This window comes from Peromyscus maniculatus, chromosome 12 (assembly GCF_049852395.1).
Source record: "Peromyscus maniculatus bairdii isolate BWxNUB_F1_BW_parent chromosome 12, HU_Pman_BW_mat_3.1, whole genome shotgun sequence".
NCBI classification, from domain to species: domain Eukaryota; kingdom Metazoa; phylum Chordata; class Mammalia; order Rodentia; family Cricetidae; genus Peromyscus; species Peromyscus maniculatus.
Genome location: NC_134863.1, coordinates 11,915,174 through 11,939,869, shown reverse-complemented (window position 1 = coordinate 11,939,869; position 24,696 = coordinate 11,915,174). Strand labels below are relative to the sequence as shown.

General features: G+C 46.3%; 1 protein-coding gene and 1 pseudogene across 1 annotated transcript in view; both read left to right on the top strand.

Moving 5' to 3' along the window:
* LOC143268218 (bcl-2-related protein A1-like) overlaps positions 1-24,696 on the top strand; it is a 277,543-nt pseudogene that overhangs the window by 51,147 nt on the left and 201,700 nt on the right.
* The window catches only part of LOC143268216 (insulin-like growth factor 2 mRNA-binding protein 2), a 78,551-nt gene that overhangs the window by 33,301 nt on the left and 20,554 nt on the right, over positions 1-24,696 (top strand). The window contains 7 exon segments of the mRNA XM_076549352.1: positions 10,832-10,880; positions 12,571-12,622; positions 16,388-16,451; positions 18,431-18,703; positions 20,340-20,474; positions 22,569-22,691; positions 23,789-23,924. Coding sequence (XP_076405467.1) covers positions 10,832-10,880; positions 12,571-12,622; positions 16,388-16,451; positions 18,431-18,703; positions 20,340-20,474; positions 22,569-22,691; positions 23,789-23,924 — 832 coding nt within the window.

Sequence of the window (24,696 nt, the reverse complement as noted above, 5' to 3'; positions counted from 1 at the left end):
CTGGGACCTCAGCTGGGCTGTTGGCTGAAGCTGTGGCTTTTCTCTGTGGTTGCTTACTCTTCCTTCTACCATAGTGGCTGAGATCTGAGGGTAGCATTCCTCAGAGAAGCATGCTGTGTGTTCTAGCTTCAGAAGTAAGAGATTCATTTTCTCATTGGTCATGAGCCTGGCTGGATTTCAGAAGAATATCTCAGTGGGAAAAATAGCAAAGTCAGGGTGGGATTTTTTTTTTTAATGAAGTCATCTTTAGGAAATTCCGTCTACCACAAAATCCAGACTAATTTGAGAACGCCGATACAATCTGGTTCATCTTCCTTTTAGCTAGAAAAACAGAACAGCTATGTGACAGAAATCATGGTGGCCCTTCGTAGGTACTCTTCCAACCTAACAGTTCTGAGACCAGATAAGAGTTGAGTTGGTGAGGTCCAACAGTTCCCCCAAGGTCCACTGAATACCTGGGTAGATGGGCTTTGAACTGGAACCTTTGGCTTTTCTACATCTGTACTATGGTGGGAGCGGCACATGACAATTATAAGAATTTATTAACAATACATTTTGTCTAGACTCTGACCTCTCACTGTTACAGGAGCTATTTATGGTTAGAGCCTGAGCCTTGACTGCCCTAATAAGCCAGGTTCAGCCACCCACCCTCACAAGCCAATTAAACCAGTAGTGAAAAGACAAAAAAAGAATCATTCACTGTGGCCACACGGAGAAAGAAGAGGGTTAACGATGTCCAGCGGCTTGCCCCCTCCCCCAAGTCCGCTTTCTGGCTCCTAACTTAGGTGGAAGGCTAGATAGGTAAGTGGTTGTAACCAGGGTGTCCTGCCTGTTATTAACCCATTGTTGTCTGGGCTCTAGTTTCTCCTGCAAGGTGGCCACGCAGATGGTCAGGACTATGTGGGATCTCCTCTAGGTAGTGGAGGGAGGGGACAGGAGGACAAATGACCCTGCTGGCCGGCACCAGGCTTCGGCCACCTCCTCCCAGCTTGAGATTCCTGGGGGGAAATTCCAGTTTCTTGAGGACCTTCGTCTAACAGTTGGGATAGCCAAAGGAAGCTCTGCAAGATCTCTAGAATATCCTTGTTCCGTCTAGGCCCGTCACACCCCTTGTCCATTTGCAGCCCCAGAGGGCTCACACCTAATGGGAAACAAGACTCTTGCTGGCTGAGGGGTCAAGACTGTTTAGTCTGTGGACGACACATGGCCGCTGTGGGCAAGCAGAGCCCACGGGTTGGTCCTAATGTCTGTCTGTCTCTGTGTCTGCCGCTGCAGACCGCATCCAGGTGCTCTGCCTGTGAGTTGTTGGGTGGGGGTGAGGGTGGGGAGATGGCTCCCTCTGTGAGCGCTCTCCTGACCTGTCCCCTCCCACCCCCCGGGACTCCTGATCCTAGCGTGTATTTGTTTGGCCTCGGCTCATTGCAGCCTTGTGTAGCATCACAGTGTGCTTTCTCTGTGTACTTTGGTGTCTCGGTGATTTGGGACTTTCCTGAGTTTGCCCATATTGAACCTGCTGCTACCTGGTTGGGATTGCCAACCTTACTTACGCCGTTTTCTCTGCAGGATAAATGCCCTTTGCTCTTCTTTCTGCCGGATGTCTGTCCTTCCTTCAGGATTAAACTTAGTTCCTACACACCTCCTCTCCTCTGAGCTCTGTACATGGTCCTCAAGTGGTCGCACTGTATTCTGTAGGCATTCTTTGGTCTAGTTATGTGGAACGCTCACTAGTCTGGAAGGTCCAGCAGGAAAGAAGCTGTGGGTCACTCTTCCTGTAGCCTTTAGTGCCTCTTTGTAACTGAGAGCCAGGGATGCATCCTTCCGAGGGGCGTGTACATCATCTAGTGTACGGATGCCAGTGCCTGTCTGGGGCAGACACAGAGATGCTGGGGTGGAAGGAAGAAACAGAGATGTTGGTGTTAGACCATATGGATTCTTGGGCTGAACACTATTATATTCCTTTGTCGTTGTGTATGAAGTGAAGGAAGTTGTGGAACACAAAACCATTTTGGTCAGAACAGTTGTGCAAGTGACCCCCAGATCAGGATTAGTGACCGTTGATGTTTCTTCGTGGCAGAGATGTGGGGAGGGTTGTTGGACCCTCACCTGAGGGTCTGCCATCCTGTAGCACCTCCCGGGCATTTGTATACAGTTCTGCCCTGATTGCTGGCGCTCTGGTGGTCTTGGGAGGTGCTGGAGCATTTAGACTGTGGAAGTTAGCTGCGATGCTATGGGGAAGTCATCCATGCTGTCATGAAACCTTTCAGTGGCCTGGCTGTCTTGGGGTCACCCTCACGCATGCTCTGTAAGTAGGCTCAATGGGCTCATTGGTTCCTCAAGTTGGACTCGAGCAAAATGGTGCCTTGGTTTTGTTGGTGCTCAGTAATGAAGGTTTTTGTTTCCACCTCCCTAGGGAGAGTTCTTATAGCAGTTGCCCTGAGAGTTTTTACAACCATATATTCTTAAGATGACTTTTTCTAAAACTTGGCTACAGGCTGCCATGTAAGCAAGCATTAAATTTTGAGTATTGAAAAGATAACTTTGGGCTAGGGATGCGGCTCGGTGACAGGCCCCATCCTCAAAAGTGAATTTCTTTTTTCTTTTTGGTTTTTTTCGAGACAGGGTTTCTCTGTGTACTTTTGGTGCCTGTCCTGGATCTCGCTCTGTAGACCAGGCTGGCCTTGAACTCACAGAGATCTGCCTGCCTCTGCCTCCCAAGTGCTGGGATTAAAGGCGTGCACCACCGCCGCCTAGCAAAAGTGAATTTCTGTGTATTCAGATTGTGTAATTGTTAGTGCTAGAAGCTAATTTAAAACAAGAATTAACATGTTGCATTTTGGCTTTTCATTGCCGTAACAAGTCCCCGAGGCAGCTAACGTTATAGAGATTAAAGGGTTACTTGACACACAGATTTGATTTGAGCCCGTAACAGCTGTCGGCACATGTGAATAGTATTGAAGGGAGTTGCACCAGTGAACATGTGATGTTTTGAACAAGGAGGGTAAGAGCTGCCAAAGGAGTCACAAGGAAATGCCTCATGTCCCCAGTGACCCAAGAGCGTTATGCTTGGCTTACTTCCCAGAGGTTCCCTTGCTCCTTACAGGTGTATGCCCCTGCCTCCACCCTGTGGACCCTCAGGGATTCCCAAACCACAGCACCTCCTGAGATGCCAGAGGTGGTCATTGACTAGCATCTGTTCGTGACCTTCAAAACGTGCTTCTTGATTGGTCTTGATTACAGACTGCTCTCAAATTTGCTCTGTAGCCAAGGCTAGCCTTGGACTTAGGAGCTTTTTCTGCCTAAGGTTCCAGAGAGCCAGGATTACAGGTGTTCCACCCCCACCCCACCCCCCACTTCGGAGAAATTACTTTTCTGGATCACCTTGCATTATGATAATTAGCCATTAGAACTTTCTCCTTCCTGTTCTTCCTCCTGGAGCATGTTGCAGATGCATCCTAGGTTTTTGTCGCTCTCCTGTGTGGCAAAGAGAAACTCCGAGAGCTAAATGCAGGGGTGGAGTGTGGGTGTAGAGGAGAGCTTTTTCAACAGGCCCGTGCTACAGCGGCAGGGCCCAACACCAGCTTTCCCGGGGGCTCTTTGCCTTTACTGGAGTGTGTTACATCACAAGGATGTTATACAGGCATGGGCATTTAAAGGTGCTTTGTTTTTAGCAGGAAAAAAAAATATCTAAAAATGAGCGAGGGAAAGATAGGGACCTGGATTGAGCAAACAGCTGTTCTAGTGTTTATGAGAATGGAGGCTGGTGTTTCACTCCCTAGAGAGTAAGCTGCAAAGGTAATATTACTTTGTTCCCTGACACTCCGGTGTACAGGTGTTCAGCCTTTTGATATCATGACATGATGTCACCTGCAGGTGTGCTGGGCCACAGTCACAGCTATCCTGGGTTGCATGCAGCCCACGGGTTGGACAACTTGAAAGGACTGGCTTCTCATAGATACAGCAGGTGTTTGTTGCCTGATTTGGCAATACTTTTAGTTAAAACCTTTAAAGGTCATCCTAGTCTTCAAAATCAATCACAGTTCTATTAGCTTTTGGTAGGAATATTTGGGTACTGGTGGTCCGATTGTTCAGGACCCCAGGCCTCACACACGATCTGATTGGCCTGGTGGAAGGTGCTTATGAGGGGGAGTATGTGGTTTGCACAGCTTTGGACTCCAGAGAGAATTTAACATCAGTAGTATTCATCATGACTATAATGATAAAGATGGTGGACACAGTTTCTTCTTTTGGGGGCGGGGATAAAATGGTGTTGGCTCATTGTTTATAATGTGAAATGGAAGAAGTGGCTTGTTTAGAGACTAGCCACTGCTGGTCGCTGAACACTGCTGTGGTCCTGCCTTCTGGGGCAGAAGAAGAAAAGTGGGAAGGATGCTGAGCAGTGGGGGAAAAAACAGGGTAGATCCAGGTAAGACGTAGAGAAATCGGTGGGTGTGATGCTAAGGAGCACACACTCCCTGGTGACTGGGCGAGCCTGTCCAGGTGCCACATCAGAACTTGGGTTCTTTATGTTATTTATCTGAACTCCCTGCTGTATGTAAATATTTGTTTGTAACATGGTTAGTCTTAATTATACAGATTTTAAGTCAGGGCTCATATAAAGCTAGTTAATCACTTTTCTTTTTTCTTTCTTTTTTTTTTTTTTTTTTGGTTTTTCGAGACAGGGTTTCTCTGTGTAGCTTTGCGCCTTTCCTGGGACTCACTTGGTAGCCCAGGCTGGCCTCGAACTCACCGAGATCTGCCTGGCTCTGCCTCCCGAGTGCTGGGATTAAAGGCGTGCGCCACCACCGCCCGGCAGTTAATCACTTTTCGAGAAATGGGTTTTGTTAAGTGGAAACTTCATCACACATGAAAGCACATACTTGTAATCCCAGCACTCAGGAAACTGAGGCAGAAAGATCATGAGTTTGAGCCAAGCCTGGGCTATATAGCTAGTTCAGGGCCAGCCTGAGCTACATCCCAAAACTGTGTCTCAGAACACTCCCCCCCCCCAGCAGCACTTCATCACAGCAGAATGAGAGACTAAATGGAATGCTTACTTGCGTTTTTGTTTCTTCTGTTTCAACCTTGGAAAGCTGAAGCAAAGTGCGCGTCTTTGGGATGCACAGACAGATGCAGTCTTTGTATCCAGTGTCTCACGTCCCTGAATTCCAATGTGTTCTTCTTTTCAGGCAATACACATACACTGTTACTCTTCTCTGGGAGCTCTCTGGAATTTGTCCCACCTGTATTTTGGGGAGGTTCTAAAACTTGGTCTTGCCCCATGAGGGATGGCACAGCCTGGCAGAGCTGAAGCAGGTGATTTTTCCACGTGTCCCCACCTGTGGAGAAGTTTCCTTCTAGTAGGAGAGGGTGTGGTGAAAATCTGCAGTGAGGTTGATGTTGCAGGAAAGGCTTACATGTTCATCCCTAAGGCTAGTAGTTCTTCTGTCTAAGGGGATGCATCCTACCCAGAGTCTATTGAAACAAAAATACATCCTTGAAATACAAACTTTTGTTGGTGAATTGGCAATTCCAGTGTGACATTTTTAAATATTTAAATATATAAAGCAAAAAACCTGTCACTCCCTGACTGAGACTTAGATAACTCGGTTTATTTATCTGAAAATTTTTGACAGTGATAGGCACTTCACTGGCAGTGGTAAGGCTTCAGTGAGAAGCATAGAGCCATTGATATAAGTGGCACTTGTAGTGTGGGGATATCTTCCTGCTAAAAACTGTGAAGGATGTTTTGGATGTATCTTTGAAATTTTATTAGTCTACATCCCATTAAACCGATAGAGGGGTGAGTGAGAGAGTATCAGTGAGCCCACAGAGAAGATCGGGAAAGCTACCATTATTTTTCTTTATATTGTAAATAATGGGTCGGAGGAGCGTGATGCGGGATGTTATCTAGAGGGAATTATATTCAGAGCTTCAGAAAAGTGTTGGAATTTTCCTGTGACAACATCCTCACCTCCCAGTCTCTCCCTCCTCCTTCCCTCCTTTGCTCTTCCTCTATTTTATCATCCCCCTCATCTTGTTCTTCCTTTTGTTCTTTGAGACAGTCTCACTGTGTAGCCCAGGCTAGCCTGTAACTCTCAATCCTCCTCCCCGAGCCTCAAGGGCACTGGGATTATAGGAATGCCCCTCTGGGCCTGGTTTCCAATTTCCTAAAGAGGTTTTTGTCCAGGCTGTTGGTCCTTCTGTGGTGATCTCCAACCTCCTTTCCCAGTTCTCAGTTCCTTTATTCCTTGATGTGGACAAGCATTTTAGAGATTATGTTTCCAAGCATCCTGACATGGGAATTTAATCAGGTCTGCTTTCTGCTCACTTGAAATGCAGCCTTCACATGGAACTATCTGTTGCAAGAAGCGCCGTCATTTGAGGGCTGTTCAGTTAGGGTATGGGATGAGCTACCTGTAGTTTCTCTGCTGTTGCATTTGAACAGATGATTTGTCAAATAAACTGACGCTCTGCAGTAATAGAGCAGGAGATATGAGTGTTGGCTGAAGCAATCCTGTTCCCTTTTTCTTTAGCAAGTTCTGGCATGCTTTTAATGAATAAATCTTACATATTGATTAAAATGACAGTTATGTCGATTATACCCTGCTTATCAAAGACTTAACAGTTAACACCCACATGTAAGCAAATGTATAACCATATTTGTCGTTTAGGGTCTGGGTTACATCAGAACTTTCATGATTACTTGTGACTTTGATGATTTTGGTTTAACAGCTGAGTAGTAGTCCATTGTGTAAATAAATGTACCACATTGTCTTTCTCTGTCTGCTGATGGAGATCTAGGCCGATTCCAGTTTTCTGACTATGATGAATAGAGCAGCAATGAATATGGTTGAGAAAGTGTCTGTAGTAGAATGGATAGTCCTTTGGGTGTATGTCCAAGAGTGGTATAACTGTATCTTGAGGTAGGTCTATTCCCACTTCCTGAGGAATTGCCACACTGATTTCCATAGTGGGTGTACAAGTTTACATTCCCACCATTTAACCACAGAGTCCAGGTATAGAGTAAGGGACTAGTGGAGAAGGAAGAATCTCCCTAGGGAAGAAGAATACAAAAGATAGTTATGGGTGGGTGAGGAGAGGCTGGGGGATGCAGTGTGATCGTGGACTGGAACAGGAGGATCACACCAGAAGAGAGGAAAAGAAGGGGGCCATGGGGGAGGAGTATGGGGAGGGACCACTAAACTGAGGGTCATTTGAGGGTTCATATGGAAATCTAGTAAAGTAAAAGCTTCTCTCTCTCTTTTTTAAATGACAGGGTTTCCCTATGTAACCCCGACTGTCCTGTAACTGTAGATCCGCCTGCCTCTGCCTCTGGAATGCTGGGATTAAAGTCGTGTGCCACCACCACCCAGCAAGTAAAAGCTTCTTAAAATATGTCCATATGCGAAAGAAATCTAAATGGAATCGTTAAATGCAGGGCCCCGCCAAACATCTCTTGTCACTCAACAAAACCTCCAATGCAGGAAATGGGTAACTTTTAATCAAGGTGTTGGCCAAAGGGGTCCCATGGAAACCCCTAAACAACCCAAGCCATGGGTGGCTCCCCACAAACGGATGCTAAGGCCATATTGCTGAAGACAGCCCCTGCATAACTCACGGAACACGAAGAAGTCGGGCTGACGCCTACATAGAACCTTCACCTGACTGACTAGCAGTCACGGTGCCGGACGGCACTGCGTGTGCTCCCGAAGGAGAAAGGCGAACAGACCCAGCTGCAAGCTCTTCTGTCTTCCGTGGCGGCCTGCCTGCCACACACACTGGTGCAGTGGTGGTACAAAGCTCGTGGGAGTGGCCAGCCACCACCCGATTAGGTTTCGGGCCCACTCTGTGAGATGGAACCCCAGCCCTACACTGCCTGGGTGGCCAAGGCACGGAGACTGCATAGGCCGTGGACCTAGGAGAAAACCAAACACTACTGTTCTGCTGAGGGGATGAAGCAATAACATGGCTCCAAGCGCCATTCTGCTGTACTCATAGCTCAGTGCCTTGCTCGGCTGTCGTCAGTGAGTTTCCTGCATGTATACATGTGTACAGACCTACTCTTCGGTGCTCTGGATTGCTGAGCTGTGTTTCTAGCCCTGTCTTACTTGTTTAAAAACAAAGATCAACAATTAAAACTCTTATAGTAGCTGAGGGGCTGAGAAAGGAGAATCTATCTCCACAAGTTCAAGGCCATCCTTGGCTACATAGTAGATACAAGCCAGCCGTAATAACAGCCTGTATGTTATGGTCTGCGTCCGGGGGGCTGGTGATGTGGCTGAGAGCATGAACTCCTGTAAGAGGATCGAGTTCAGTTCCTAGCACCCTTGGTGGTTGGCTCCCAACCACCTGTAACTCCAGTTCTAGGGGGTCTGATTCTGGCCTTCATGGGCACCCACACATAGTGCACACACACCCCCATGTACACATATACATACAAATAATTTACAAAACCAGGATCAACTTAATTAGTAACTGGTTTTCTGTAACGACATGCCTTAGAGAGTTCCCTGCAAGATATATACACCCTGTGTGTGTATATATATCTACTCCATTTTTAACAGCTATCTGTTATAACTGTGCTTATTTATATATAACTATATATGACTATATATAACTATATATGTATATAACTTATTTATCACGTGCTGATAGATACTGTGCAGTAGCTATGTTTGTTCGGATATCCTTGAGCTCATGAATAAGTTGCTGTCTGTGGGCTATATTTTTGGTTAGCAGTTAGTCAATATTTATATTTGGAAATAACAAACTTTTTTTTTTTTTAGACATACTCTATCTTCTTAAATTCCGATGACTTTTCTACAGATGGGTTTGGTGCACCGTCTGTAGGAAATTTCTGTGCAGTCACCGTAGGCCTGCCTCTTTATGAAGAACAGGGGCCAAAGAGTGCGCTAAGCCAGGCTTTAGGACCTGGAGACAGAAAAGTGGCTCTTGATTGTTGCTGCTTTTTCCGTGCGGCCATAAGATGTGAGGTTTTACATCCTCACCCGTACTAGCCATTAACACAGCGCATTCACACTTTAAAGACTACACGGCAGCTCACGCGTGTGACCCCTGCACCAGCCAACCTAGTGTACCTAGTAGCCTTGGGGAGCTCCAGGCTGCTGCAAGACCTTGTCTCTCGGCTCCCGGAGTCTGCCGGAACACACCCGAGGCTGTCCTCTGGCCTCCGCGGGCACTTTCTCAAACCTGCACGTGCAGGGAAGAGATGAGCTGCTCGCTTCACTGGTTTTCCTTCTCGTAGTCTGTACTTCTTTGTTCCTCCAAGGCTGTTGCCAAGGTTGAAGCCATGGGGATGCATGTGGCTGTGTACAAGCACTGTTTGGAAATACGAGCACCAGAAAGAAGGGAAAAGGGATAGGGACCACATCCCTCCTCCAGCATCATATCCCATAACCCCCCCCCCCCCAAACACACACAAATGAGTGTTGATGGAATTGGAGCTCAATGAAAACTGCACTTCTGTACACTGGTGGGTCTTCCCAGGGTTTAATAGGGGCTCAGCAGATGAGAATAGAAAGACCATGCTGCCTTTCTTCCCAGGCTGGCTTTGAACTTATGATCCTCCTGTCTTATGATTGTTAGTATAAGAAACCTAGATCGCCATGCCTGGCTTATTTTCTGTGTAATTTTAATTACATTTTCTATGTAATTGTTACATTAAAAAAAAGGCAGAAGAAGAGCTGGGCGGCACAAACCTTTAATTCCAGCACTTGGAGGGCAGAGGCAGGAGGATCTGTATGAGTCTGAGGTCAGAGCAAGTTCCAGGACAGCCAGGGTTACATATAGAGAGACCCTGTCTTGAAAAACAAAAACAAACACAGAAGAAGATACCTAAATCATTTAGAGCCGTCGGACTTTCGTCGGAATGTCTTAAGAAAGGCCTCTGAATTGAGAGAGAGAGAGAGAGAGAGAGAGAGAGAGAGAGAGAGAGAGAGAGAGAGGAGAGAGGAGAGAGGAGAGAGGAGAGAGGAGAGAGGAGAGAGGAGAGAGGAGAGAGGAGAGAGGAGAGAGGAGAGAGGAGAGAGGAGGGGGGGAGGGGGGGGAGGGGGGAGGGGGAGAGTTTAAATATTCAAGATAAGGAAAGTGGCTAGATGAAATAAATGCTAGACATTCATGGGGTAGGAAACAGACAAGGAAGCTTTCTAAGACAGGAAGATTGTCAGTGTGTTACTATCAGGTGAAAAAACAAGGTACAGACTGGAGAACGTACCGGTGCTTCTGTAAGAGACGTAAGTCTGTATTTACATGAAACTGAAGATATGCAGAAACAAGTTGCTTCCAGCGAGGAGCGGGAGATGGAAAATTGTTATGATGATTTAATTTCGAACTGTAAATAAATTACCTTCTGGAAATAAATTTTTAAATGAAATTGGACATGAAACAAAATCTGATTTTGTTTAAGCCCATAGCATTTGTGACCTTACCCAGTGTGTTTGAACCTGGGGATAGGATCAGTTGCAAGCACGTATGTTTTGAGAGAATAATCATAGAAACAATATATGGTGGTTTATCTTTTGACTTCTTTAGTAGGAAATTGGAAATGTAAATCTGTATTTAAATTGTAGCTTCTTTAACTTGTTGCGATTTGTGGATTTTTTTTTCTCCTCCCAAGGTAATTGGAAACCTTAAAACCCGGAGCCTACTATCCACTGTAGGAATGTTCTCTGTGTGTGTGTGGGGGGGGGGGGGGAGGGTTGGTGCTTCTAGTTGGACAGTGAGCTTGGTTTATGATCTTCTGTCTGAGTCTGCTATTTGCTGAAGTTGGAGTGTATGGAGAAAAGGTTCTAGACTGCTCTTGTCTTTACAGGAGCAGAAAAATCCAGATTCGGAACATCCCGCCTCACCTGCAGTGGGAGGTAAGCCGGGACTCCAGACACCTCCTTGCCTTAGCTTCCTTTTGCTTTAGGACTCAGAGACCTTGAGACATGTCCCCCACACCTCTGGGTCCTGTCCTTCCTCTCCAGGGCTGGGGCACACGGTGCGATTTAGAGGTTGTTTGTTTCTCCCTCCCCAGCCAGGTGCCCTCTGGCCTCTCAGTCTTCGCCCTCAGGTACCACACCACAAACACCCGCACACCAGCCAGGGGACAAAGTGTGCACCTCTTTGTGATTCTTAGCGTATGATCTGATGAACGATTTTTGTTGTTCCCCATTCTGATTGGCTGAGGCACCGGGAAACCTATGGAAACAGAAAGTTCTTTGTCGGGGTCGATTTGTTTGTTTGTTTGTTTTTGTTCTGAGTTAGTTGCCATGAGTAACCATTAAAGATATATCTGCAGGGCACTCCAAGTCTAAGATTGCTATCTTAAATACAGTAGGATGCAAGGAGTGCCCCACTGTTAGGAACAAACTGCCCTAACCCACAGGATACCAGACCAGCCTAAAAAAAAAAGCTGTTTTATCTTTGTCTTTAAAAGCGGAAGAAGAAACTGGATGAGGCTGAAGAGCTGCCTTTGCAGGGGACCCAAGTTCCATTTCAAATTGAGTGGCTTACCTATGACCCCAGATCCAATACCTCTGGCCTCTGCAAGCGCATGTCTGTCTGTCTGTCTGTCTGTCTGTCTGTCTCTCTCTCTCTCTCTCTCTCTCTCTCTCTCTCTCTCCTCACACACACACACACACACACAAAATAACCAGGCATTGTGGTGTATAGTGGTGTGTGACTTTAATTCCAGTGCTTAGGAGACTGAGGTAGGCTGATCTCTTGAGTTTGAGGCTAGCCTGGTCTATGTAGGGATTTCCAGGACGGCCAGACCCTATCTCAAAAATAAATCTTTTTTTTTTAAAAAAAAAAGGCAAACTTTTGCCAGGTGATGGTGGCACACGCCTTTAATCCCAGCACTCGGGAGACAGAGGCAGGCGGATCTCTGAGTTTGAGGCCAGCCTGGTCTACAGAGTAAGTTCTAGGAAAGGCTCCAAAGTTACATAGAGAAACCTGCCTCAGAACAAAACAAAACAAAGCAAAAGAAAAATTTTTTAAAAAGATTTATTATTTTTATGTGTATGTGTGTGTCTCTGTGTGGGTCTTTGTACATCACATGTGTTCAGTAGCACACGAGGCCAGAAGAAGTCATTTGATCCTCCGGAACTGGAGTTACAGGTGGTTGGTTATAAGTTGCCATGTGGGTGCTGGGATCTCTCCATCCTCAAGAACAATTTTTTACTGTGGAAAAGTCTACACAGTCTATTACTTGAATAAATAAGGAGGCCCCTTGAGGAAAGCCAAAGGAAGAATTGTTAAATCCCCTAAAGAAAAATGAGCTCTGTCCTCTAGTCTGCTTTTCATTTCAACAGCATGGTTTTGAGTCATCAGATGAGTATAACTGTTCAGTTACCAGACTCCAAAATTGTGTGGTGTCATCTTATTGAATAGGCTGTTGGGAAGCAATCAGCAAAAAGTCCTGAATTCTTAGATGTGTAGAGTTCTTATGGAAGACCTGAAATGCCAGCTTATTTACACTATTCCTGTGTCTCTGTTTTAATGTGTTTCACTTGCGGAGGCAAATCAGTGTCTTTTTTATGATCTTTTCTTCCTGTTCCTTTACAGGTATTGGATGGACTGTTGGCTGAGTGTGGGACAGTGGAGAATGTGGAACAAGGTAATGAGCGAGGAGGTTAAACACACGAGGAGGTTAGCTCACTGAATGTTGGAGAGGGCATCATATTTCTTACAGGTTGGGGTCATCAGGGAGAAGTAGTAAGTCCCAACGCTTTTGACATGTTCTTCCGCTAGTGTCTGTTTGTACACCTGCCCGTCAGAGGCATCTATGTCTGTCATCTCTATATATCTATATAGTTCAGTTCGAGGAATATTCTTTTCAGGGTATCTTTGTGTAGCCCTAGTTGACCTGGCACTCAATATATATATACCAGGCTGGCCTTAAACTCATATAGAGGCCTGCCTGCCTCTGCCTCCGAGTGCTGGGATTGGAGGTGTGGCCACCTCACCCAGCATTCAGGCACCTGCATGCATAAGCTCTGGATAAACATAGTTCGGATGGGACAAGCTTAATTCATCTGAGAATAGTTAACACTGCTGTTACTTAACTAACTCCAGCTCACTAGGAGGTGAGGACACAACCTAACATCTGTTTACTATGAGGTAGATTTTCCCTGCCAGGAGTCTTGAGACACTTATGAAAATGTAGGTTCCTAGGGTTCACCACAAACATGCAGAGACTCAGGGTGTGTTGCTGGATTTTAACGGCTCCCTTGCAGGGAGGGATCGAGAAGGCACAGCATCAATGACACAGACACTGGGAGTCAGTTGAAGGCAAAGAGCAAACTCATTTATTCAATAATGGGGAAGGCCTTATATACCCTCCTCCCAGCACCCACGCTGTGTCCCAACCTGGTGGCATTGTGTGATCATCCCTCACTGGCTGGGCATGATCAGGACCTCTGACAGTGTCTGTTGCTAGGCCCTCAGGCAGACTCCAGGTCGGCTCATAAGGAAGTACGTTATGTCCCATGCCTTGGCAACTGGTTTAAGTCCATTTCCTCGACCATTCCTACTACAGGGGTGGAGGGAATGGCTTATGGTTGAATCAAGAATCTCTGAGTGGTTTTGTGTGCACTCAGATCTGAGGCCCACCATCACAGGAACAGCACTGCATATGCCCAGGAAATATTCCTTCTCTCATGCTACTCATTTTTATTGGCTAAGGACCAAAGCACTGATTTTTAAGGGGAACCAAAAGGACACCTGAAGCTGATGTCCCATATAGCTCTGTAGGAGTCTTGGAAAGGTGGATCACAGGACACTGACAATGAAGACACCGAAGTATGGTAAAGGTGGTGTTTACATTGGCCCTGATCGCCCCCTGCCTGTGAACCCGTGGACAGTCGCTCAGCCTCACCATCTGAACTGCACCGATTCCTTCTCCACTTATGTAAAATAAGTGTGATTTCTACCCTTCCTATAGCGTCGAATGGTCACATCACTCAGCGGAAACCTGTTGATGTATTTTGTAGACAAGTGTAAAAGATCACAAAGTCCTTAGGGAAAGATCATATAGAATCCGATTTCTTACAGATGGTCCAGTCTGTCAGTGTACTAAGCACACTCATTTTGAAGCAGCAATTATGTGGGTGTGCTCCCCTCCACGATTATTAAGAACATTTCTCTGTTTCTCATAACTGCTTGCCCATGCTCAGAGTTGAAAGAAAAGCACTCGGAAGGAAAAATGCTTTCTATGAATTCTGTTCTCAAGTTTTCACTTCCTTGTCGTTGAAAGGAAGACATTCTAGTAGTAAGTAGCAGGTGGGAACTTGGAAAGAAAAAAAGTTGCAAAAACAAAGTGCTGGTCTGGGTGTGGTGGCCCATACCTGGAATCCCAGATTTGGAGAGAGGGAGACAGATTAGCAGCTATAACCATGAAATCGATTCAGGATGGTGCTACCTGAGAAGATGTTCAAGGGCCCTGGGGCAGCAGGCTGCCCTTCGGCACCTGAGCACTGGAGACTGCCCAACTTCCAGCACCTTGAGGCACAGAGCAAGCTGCCGAGCTGCTCATTTGTCGTGTTTCTTGGGTGATTTTGATCCAGTAGAGCCTGTCAGTCAAGTCTTAGGAACATGGCTTTCATGAGCAATGAAGTAAATTATTTAAATGGAGCTCAGCTTCCTCTAGAATTAAGGACCACATGACTTGCAGAAGACATATCTTTGAAGGGCAGAGACTATTAGTGAAAAGCGAGAGCAAAAATCTCAGGATCCAGGATTCCTTGAGGATGCCTTTTCTGGGAGTCTGCATCTGCAGCCTTCTCTGTTGGTCTAGAAAGCTGCAGACTGGAAGCCTCTGACTTAGCACTGACACTGAGTGAGGACGGTGATACACCCCCCGCTTGCTCTGTGGGCATCTGTGAGTAAGAACCATTAGGAGCAGCCTGAGTGCACCAGGGCAGAGGCCAGGGCCAGGATCGGTGCCGATGATGTGTCAATCATTGTGCCGATAGTTACTGCTGACTGTGCACCTCCTTCCTACCTGTCCCCCAGCATCCCTCCACCAAGTCTGATGCTGCTTTGAAATTACTGGGCAAAATATGTTTTTATCCTAGACTCTTTAATGTTTGGGGGATGCCAGATTCCTTTGAGAATCTCAGAGTCACATTTCTTTACATTTTAATAATGTTACAACGGGAATGGTCCTAGAACTCCTGAAGTTTAAGAAGGAGTATTGCTACTTTGAAAGGGAGCTTTATCATGACTTTCCAGAATTTTTTTTTACTGCTGTTGACTTTAAATTCCACAATGTCTTGTTTTGAATAGAGGATCCAATTTAGTCATTCTTGGTTTTTGTGTAAACATCCTTTTCATTTAGGTTTTCTGGGTTAAAGCAAGCTTCATCAATCACGCCCTTTGAATGAATTTGTGTGTGTGTGTGTGTGTGTGTGTCTGTGTCTGTGTCTGTGTCTGTCTGTCTCTCTGTCTGCATGTCTGTGTCTGTTTAGAGATAGGGACTTGCTGTATAACCCAGGCTTCCTGTCCTGCCTCAGTCTCCTATTGTTATCATGGATGGATGGATTGATGGATGGATGGATGGAAACACACACACACACACACACACACACACTGCATGCCACAGATATATATGGTTGACTTTCCTTACTATTGTATGTATATATATATGGTGGATATTGTTACTAGAAGGCTCAGGCCCAGCCATTTCTGGGAGTCAGAGTCTACAGGCTGCAGATTGGAAACTTTTAACAGTCTCTGTGTTTTAAATTAACAATTAAAATTCATAATGAAATGTAATTCAGAATACAGAGTCCAGCGGTGTCTGCAGTCGAGGTGACTTAGCGGCCCTTCAGCATGACAGGCCTGCGGACAGCACGTTCCCAAACACCCCATGGTGAAGCAACTCATGACCTGTTTGCTTTTGTGCCCATATTGAAAGTGAAAATACATAACTATACAGAGATAGTTCACTTACTCAGAAGTACTTATAAAGTAAGTAAAATTCCGGCTGGAGAGATGGCTCAGTGGTTAAGGGCACTGGTTGTCCTGCCAGATGGTCCTGATTCTATTCCCAGCAACCACATGGTGGCTCACAACCATCCGCAATGAGATCTGGTGCCCTCTTCTGGCCTGCAGGCGTACATGCAGGCAGAACACTGTATACGTAATAAATAAATAAATCTTTAAAAAAAAATAAGGGAAATTCAGGGCACCGTTTTATAGGTGCAGCTGATTACAGAGTGTGGTATACATTTGATTTACAGATTCTATAATGATAGTAAACAGAGGTGCACATGACTCCGGTTAAGATGATACGATGCGTTTTCCCCTGAAGTTAGCCTTCCCCGGGCTGGAGGGGGATAGCTCTTTTTAAATGATGATGCGATTTTCATTTCTCCCCCAGTCAATACAGATACAGAAACCGCTGTTGTCAACGTCACCTATGCCACCAGAGAGGAAGCAAAGATGTAAGTGGGTCTGGGTTTGCCTCCTTGCAGGGGTGTTCGGGCTTGTCTCTGGTTTCCTTTGAGTCCTGCTCCTGGAAACCCTTCCTGAGAAGACAGGTGCCAGCCAGTCCACATCCTCTTGGGCATGCCGGGACAGCTCCAGGGTATCCATGTCTGTGCAACCCCAGGGAGCTCGTCCCAGGCTGTTGGGTGATCATCCAGGGGACTCCGTGTTGAACAGTGTTGAACTTGGCATCAGCAGGAAGGGAAGGATACCAGCGTTATGATACTCCACCCATGGGCTCACTTTGACGAGCTTCCTGGGGCCTCTTTACCTGGAGCCTCTTTACCTGGAGCATGCTCGTTCTCCACAAGGAGTGTGCACAGCCTTCTGTCCACACTCACTGAATGGAGACTAAAGCAGTAGTTTTTAATGTGTACGATATTTTAAAAAGGATTCACCTCAGCGACAACAGCAGGCTTAATTGTCTGGGAATATTCCACCCATGTGCCGGACTTGGACTCTCTACTCTTATTCCGTTCATTACTCTGTTGCTTCAATAATGATTAGAGTTTACTACTAAAAGTTTTTAAAACAATAACAAAAAACAAGATTTTTTTTTTTAAATCTTTTGGGCTTGAGGTGGGGGGATTATAGCCATGTCCTGCTGTGCCTAGCTAAGAAGTTTCTGTTGGTAGGAGGTCCTTGAAGTGCCTCATAGGCCGGTGAACTTAGAAGTATAACAGGTAGTCGTACTTCCTGGCTGTGTGTAGCCCAGGCTATACCCATTCTAAGGTAATTACCTCACTGCTGTTGCAGTTCTCAGCACGTGTGGAGACATAGTGTACCCATTTTCCTACCGACAGGCTCAGGAAGGTAAATAATTGGTCATTGCTAAACGTACGGGCTCATCTGCTGTGAAGCTTGGCCAGGCCATGCCACCTCTGCCCATCCTAGCCATTGCCCAGTGCCACTTGGCTGGATCTACACGTTACCCGCTTGCCTTCATTGAATTCAGAAGGTTCTGTTTTGGAATGAATTCGCAGACCCTCAGTGTTACCCAGTAGGATGGCTGCGGAAACATGTAAAGGCATTCTCCCACTTCATGTACAGTTTTGGAAACACGGGTAGATCTTGTTGTTTATAATGGTTATTTGTAGATAATCTGTAACCTTGAGGACTGAGGGCAGACACACCCTATCTGCTAGAAAATAGTGACTACTGAGACGTTACCAGCCGGACATTGGGCAGTCTGGTCTCTAGGCGTTTGCCCCTGAGGAAGAGCTGTAACTTCAGAGGTACCCAGGGTAACGTGATTTTTCAAGAGACTGGGCCTAATGTCCAAGCTTAGGGAGGCTCAGTAGCAAAGGTTACAGCGAACCGGGAGAAGGCTGACCTCGTTTACAGTTGTGTCCAGTGGAGAAGGCTGACCTCATTTACAGTTGTGTCCAGTGGAGTGGGCAATGGATTCTATAAAACTATTTGATGATGGAAAATGTTTAGCGTGTTAACTGAGTTTTAAGGACCAGAAATAGAATATCCATTTTTAATATGTTTTAGTAAACAATGCATAATAAGGACAAGGAACTATCCATTCTATAGCTTCCCTCATTTGTGTTTATGGGTTTCTGAATTTCTCGAATTAATTTAAATTTTGTGATATGATTAAGATAATCATGAAGACGTGTTACAGTTAGAAAGCAATTCTCTTGGACCCCTACTTAGAGTTTTTGGTGAGAGGAGTTTAGTCTCGGGTGGGGATGGGGATGAGGATGCAAACCGCAGAATTGTGCCTTAGTCACCTAGACCTAGATGCGGAGAGAGCTTGTTTAACCGTCGCCTGAGACTCCAGGGGTGAGACGGGATTTGTCTCTGCATCCTTGGTGCTTGGCACAGGCACCACGTAAGTGGCTAGTGAGCGAAGTGAGTCAGCCCTCCCTCCAGACACCCGGGCTTTCCTGTACTCTCCACTAAGCCTCCCTACCCCGCTGTGTTTCAGAGCCATTGAGAAGCTGAGTGGGCATCAGTTTGAGAACTACTCCTTCAAGATTTCCTACATCCCCGATGAAGAGGTGAGCTCTCCTCCGCCCCCTCAGCGAGTCCAGCGTGGGGACCACTCCTCCCGGGAACAAGGCCACAGCCCCGGGAGCTCTTCTCAGGCCAGACAGATTGATTTCCCGCTGCGGATCCTGGTCCCCACCCAGTTTGTTGGTGCCATCATCGGAAAGGAGGGCTTGACCATCAAGAACATCACTAAACAGACCCAGTCCCGGTACGTGCCGCCAGGGCTTCCTTTGCTTCCTTCTGAGGGGTCGCCTGCACCCTGTCTCCGCCATGCTCGGAGCACTTGTTGCTATAGTGGAAGGCTTTGTCATATGGAGCAGCTCTTCTCCTGATAGACTGGCTAGACTCACCTCAGGTGGGGGCTGTAGTGAGTGGTCATGCTGATGACGTAATCATCATTCCCTGAAAGGCTGAGTCCGTGAAGAGAAGACTGAGGACCTCCAGGAAGGATGGTCCCGTTTGCTGGCGTTCTGTGAGCAGATCTGGTTCCACAGTGGCTGAGAGGAGCCCTGGTCATAGGATGCTCTGGTGTGAGCTCTTACCTTCTACTGAGTCAGACTTGGGTTAGCCATTCTTTAGACCATCTAGGTTGTCTTCTGTAGAAGCTGTGGGTCACTGCTACATTGAACAAGAAAGTATCTGGCTTTGTGTCTGGCTTTCTGTGTAAGAAGACTGAACTGGAGGTAGCAGCCAGTGGGCAAAATGATTTGTACAATTGTTGATTTTTATATGACCGTTAAGACCACAGCACACTGTAATGAAAACGTAGGACTTGAAAACAGTGACGTGTGTGCAGGTTTTTATGAACTAGTTCATTTCTTTGAGTATCAGTTGCTTCTGTGAAAAAGGAAGCCACTGTGTTTTACCAGGATCGTTGTGAGAATGCACACAATTGGGCAGATCAAATGAACTGACGTTGCAAAGCACCAGATTTCTAGCAAATCCTCTTACCTGAGCTGGTGTGTCTTACTCCAGTCCTTGAGTGAGTGTCCTGTAACCTGCAGAGGAAACCCCCCCCACCCCCCCACCCCCCCACCCCCCGACACTGATGGGTAAGACCCAGTGTGCATATTCCCTGGAGGGAAATGCTGAAGTAAGAAGTTGTAGTCTAGCTGGGTGTGGTGGCGCATGCCTTTTATCTCAGCATTATAAAGTAATTTTTATGTCTCTGTTCTGATTGCAAAAATTGTATAAGGTGGCTTATGTTTCAGTGAAGTGACATGAGTTCTCAAAGTGTGGGTCCCAGTTTGAGAAAGAGGTTGAAGACTGGGTTCTTTCTAACAGTGAAGTGGAAGGGGCTGCCATCAGTTACAAGACTCTGAAAGTGGACAGAGCCTGGAGGAAGGCAGACTGCCAACAGAAAGGAAACCAGAACCTTAGGAAGGCAGAGAGGCAGACCTTTGTCCCTCTGTCTCTCTGTCCCTCTGCCCACGTTCCGATACACAAAGCTTGGTTGAGTTTGGTGTTGGAATTCGGATTCACATATGGCAGAGGTCAGCACTGCTCTGTTGGGCTGCCCCCTTCTCACGTTGCTCTTCACTTCTCTAGACGTTTGAAGGCTGCACAAAAGACTTCATTAGCCAAGCTGGCTTTAGTACCAGGTTGTCTGGGCACCTTGGTCCTGCACCACTCCTGCCAGAACGGCCCCCTTCTGACCGGAGCTGCGGGGGGCTTACATTTGGTCCAAGCCCCCTTGCACACCGGCCCCTCGGAGAGCAGCCTGAGCTGCAAGTGTGCTGATAGCATTTCCGCTCTCCTCACTGTGTTGGCCGGGGCTGTGCTTTCTTGCGTCCAAGACCCTGTTGGGCATTGCTGTGCTATGGCTCCTGATTCTTTCCCTATAGGGTAGACATCCACAGAAAGGAGAACTCTGGGGCTGCAGAGAAGCCTGTCACCATCCATGCCACCCCAGAAGGGACATCTGAAGCGTGCCGCATGATTCTTGAAATTATGCAGAAAGAGGCTGATGAGACCAAACTGTAAGTTCGTGCAGTGCTGTAAGATTAAGAAATATGTTAAAAAGCTCCGCCAGAACACAGCACACAGAATCACCTGTCTAGGATGAATGGGGCTCACAGAGGCCAGGGAGCCTGTAGGGTCTGGCCCAGGTCCTCTGCGTGTGTGTTGTGACTAAGTACCTTGGTGTTTTTTGTAGGATTCCTAACAGTGGGAGTGGGGGCAGTCCCTGACTCTTCTGCCTACTTATGGACTCTCTTCCTCCTCCCATTGAGGCTTTTACAAATAACACCCCCCTTGGTTCTTTTGATTAGTTGTACCCCACTTATAAAATGGCTGCCAGATGGGTGTGTGGATGGGGATTTTAAGATGTCGGATAGAACCACGATAGAGTTTGAATGTCTGAGTTTTTCTGAGCAGCTGCCCTGGGCCGAGCACTGAGCTTCGTGTAGAAGCTACAGCTATGAGCAGGAGTAAACACGGCAGTGAGAAATCAGCCTGGTGGCTGCACACGAGACTCATCCAAGACTTGGGGACGCAGGGAGTGACTCGAGAGTCCCGGGAGGACAGGACCAGAGGGGGCGAGGACAAGGCACATGATACACGATAAGACACTAAGCTTCCTTTAATTTGCCACGTGTGCTGGATGTGGCTGTATGCACTGGGGATGGGCAGGGAACAAGGCAGACAGGCTCCTCTGCCCTCTGAGGGGTGCATCCTGGGACAGCCCCTAACCATATTGCTGATTTGGGTGCCTTGCAATGATGTATGTGCCTCTCAGATGCTTCCGTTCTCAATTAGTAGAAAATACAAGTGGCATAAATAGTGAGAAACTGTATTGTCAAATAACACAGAGCCCTAAGTTAGAAAAGCTCCAAGGTCGCTGGAACCTTGGGCTCAAAGATCTGGGATGTTTGCTTTGCTTTCCTTACAGTATCGCAGGCCTTGTATCACCACAGGAAGATATCCCAAACTTGAAAGGAAGGCTGTCACGTTGTGTGCCTTTTTAAATGTTTGGAAGAATTGTGGTAAAATACACATAACAATGTATTCATTCACACTGTTATAAAATACATGTCCAGAATTTTCTCAGGTTACAAACCTGAACCTCCCTCTGCCCATTAAACAGCTTCTGACTTCCTAGTCTCATCTCACTGTTCTCACCAATTGGGTTACTTAGACCAATGGTTCTCAACCTGTCGGTCACAGCCTCCTGGGGTCAAACACCCGTTTCACAGTCACATGTCAGGTGTCCTCTCTAACCAGATATTCATGACAGTAGCAAAATTAGTTATAGAGTAGCAACAAAAATAATTTTATGGGGGGCTAGAGAGATGGCTCAGCGGTTAAGAGCACTGACTGCTCTTCCAGAGGTCATGAGTTCAATTCCCAGCAACCACATGGCAGCTCACAACCATCTGTAATGAGGTCTGATGCTCTCTTCTGTAATGCAGGCAAAACACTCATACAACTACACAGAGAAACCCTGTCTGGAAAAGCCCCCCCCCCAAAAAAAAAAAGAAAAAGAAAGAAAGAAAGAAAAAGAAAAGAAAAGAATATAATGGTGGTTGGGGGTCACCACAACATGAGGAACTGCATTAAAGGTCCGCAGCATTAGGAAGGTTGAGAACCGCTGCCTTTAATACTTGCTATGAGTGGGTCACATGGATCTGTCTTCCTGTGACTGGTTTATCTCAGCCCTCAAGTTCCTCCACACTGTAGCACATAAAATGTCCACCCCCTAATCTGGATTACACTGCTGTGCCTTGACTGCTTCTTGATGATATTGCTGTGAATGTCGATTTGCAAATAGTCATGATTTTGATTCCTTTTTGATATATACCCAGAAGTGGGATTGCTGGATTCTAGGGGACTCTATTTTTTAGTGTAGTTCCCACTGGCCTGCCTCTGGACGCACTCACTGCCACCTGGCTACTAGTGAGTAGAAACTGGAAGTAGAGTTACCACCGTGTGGCTCATTTCAGTCAGGATTTATTAGCTGAGGTTGGGAAAGAACCTTAAAAAATGGGTTTCCATTCGTAAGAAGTGAAGATAACGACACCAGGAGACAACGCAGCCTCTGTTCTAAGTGGTGAATCTACTTTCTCTTTTTTTAGAGCTGAGGAGGTGCCTCTGAAAATCTTGGCCCACAATGGCTTGGTTGGAAGACTGATTGGCAAAGAAGGCAGAAATTTGAAGAAAATTGAACATGACACAGGGACCAAGATCACCATCTCATCGTAAGCTCCCCCTTCAGACTACTTATGTTCAGGAGTGACTGATTGAGCCTTCCTAGCCTCTACTTTTCTCCAGAGGGGAAATGCTCAGCCGTGCCATACTCTGAGCAGCAGGAAGCAGGTCCATAGGGTTCGCTCTATAGCCCACCAGAGCACTGACCAGCAAGAGGGGGCCCCTGGGCTCCATCCCCAGCACCATGAAATTGGTAAGATAAAAAAAAAAAATCCGGTCAGTTCTGCGCCACAAGCTTGTAATCCAGGCTCTTGGGAGAAGAGGCAGCTGAAGCAAAAGTCCAAGGCTAGCCTTGGCCACACAGTGAACTCAAGGAGAGCTTTAGTGAGACCTTTCTCAAAATACAAAGTAAGACTTGGGGCTAGGGATATAGCTCAGAGGTAGAAGGCTTTCCTTGTAGTCAAAATTTTCTGTCACACCAGCCAGCTCCCAAATAACCTCACAGAAACTTTTAATTATGAAAGCTTGACCGATAGCTTAGGCTTGTTTCTAACTAGTTTTTATAACTGAAATTAACCCATATCTTTTTTTTTTTTTTTAAAAAAACCACATTTATTTATTTATTTATTTATTAAGTATACAGTGTTCTGTCTGCATGTGTGCCTCAGGCCAGAAGAGGGCACCACATCTCATTACAGACAGTTGTGAGCCACCATGTGGTTGCTGGGAATTGAACTCAGGACCTCTGGAAGAACAGCCAGTGCTCTTAACTTCTGAGCCATCTCTCCAGTCTTAACCCATATCTTTTAATCTATGTTTTTTTACTTTTTCTACTTCCTCTCCATCTGGCTGGTGACTCCTCTCTTCTTCCCAGCATCCTATGTGCCTGAAAATATTGCCTAACTATTGGCCATTCAGCTTTTTAGTAAACAAATCAGAATAACATATCTTCACAGTGTACAAAAAGATTATTCCACAACATTTCCTAGCATTCGTGAAGCCAAGGTTCATAGTACTAGTCACTAGTAAGACTTGCGACTAGATAGCAGGATTCTATGCTACAGTGTTAGGAAAAAAAATCAAGTCTTTACCAGAATGTGTTTGTGGTCTGGAATTTTATTCTTCCTGTCTTTTCCTCATTGGCCAGCTTGCAGGATTTGAGCATCTATAACCCTGAGAGAACCATCACGGTGAAGGGCGCCATTGATGCATGCGCCAATGCTGAGATAGAGATCATGAAGAAGCTGCGAGAGGCCTTCGAAAATGATATGCTGGCCGTTAATGTAAGTGCCCAGCCCTTCCTTCGCTTGGCTTTCCGACGGCTAAGGCAGGACCCGAGCTCTGTAAGGATAGCTGTCCTTCTGCTGAGGAGGAAGTGCCTTAGGGCAGATGGGAAGAGCGTCCGACTTCCTAGGATTAAAGATGTCTTTAATCTGGTAAACCCAGATCAGCATGAGCCAGTAAAATCATACCTTCCAGACCGTAAAGTGGGGTGATGCTCATGATCACATATATTGGAACAGGAAGGTTTCAAAGCTGGGCTACACACACACACACACACACACACACACACACACACACACACACACACTAATGTGGGTCAACAGGGCTGGATGCTGTGATAATGAGAATAAAAATTACAGGTCCAGGAAAGTGGGTTCCCCTGTTTTCTAAACTTTGTGTAATATTGTGTCCTCTCTTTCTTTAAAATCCCAAGTATATACTTTAGCCAGGCCTGGTGACACACACCTTTAATCTCAGAACTGGAGAGACAGAGGCAGGTAGATGTCTGTGAGTTCGAGGCCAGCGTGGTCCACATAATGAGTTCCAAGCCAGCTGGGGGTGCATAGTGAAACCCTGTCTCCTTTATATATTTAAAAGACTGGGCTGGAGGTTTACCTCTGTGGTAATATGTGTGTAGCATACGTAAGGCCTGGAGTTAATTATTCAGGGTTAAAACAGATGGCGTCATAGGGTAGAGAGACCTTGTCTAGTCTGGGCTGTTTGGGGGGAAAGTCTATCTGAAGCAGGCATTTCAGAGTGGCTGGTGGGAGG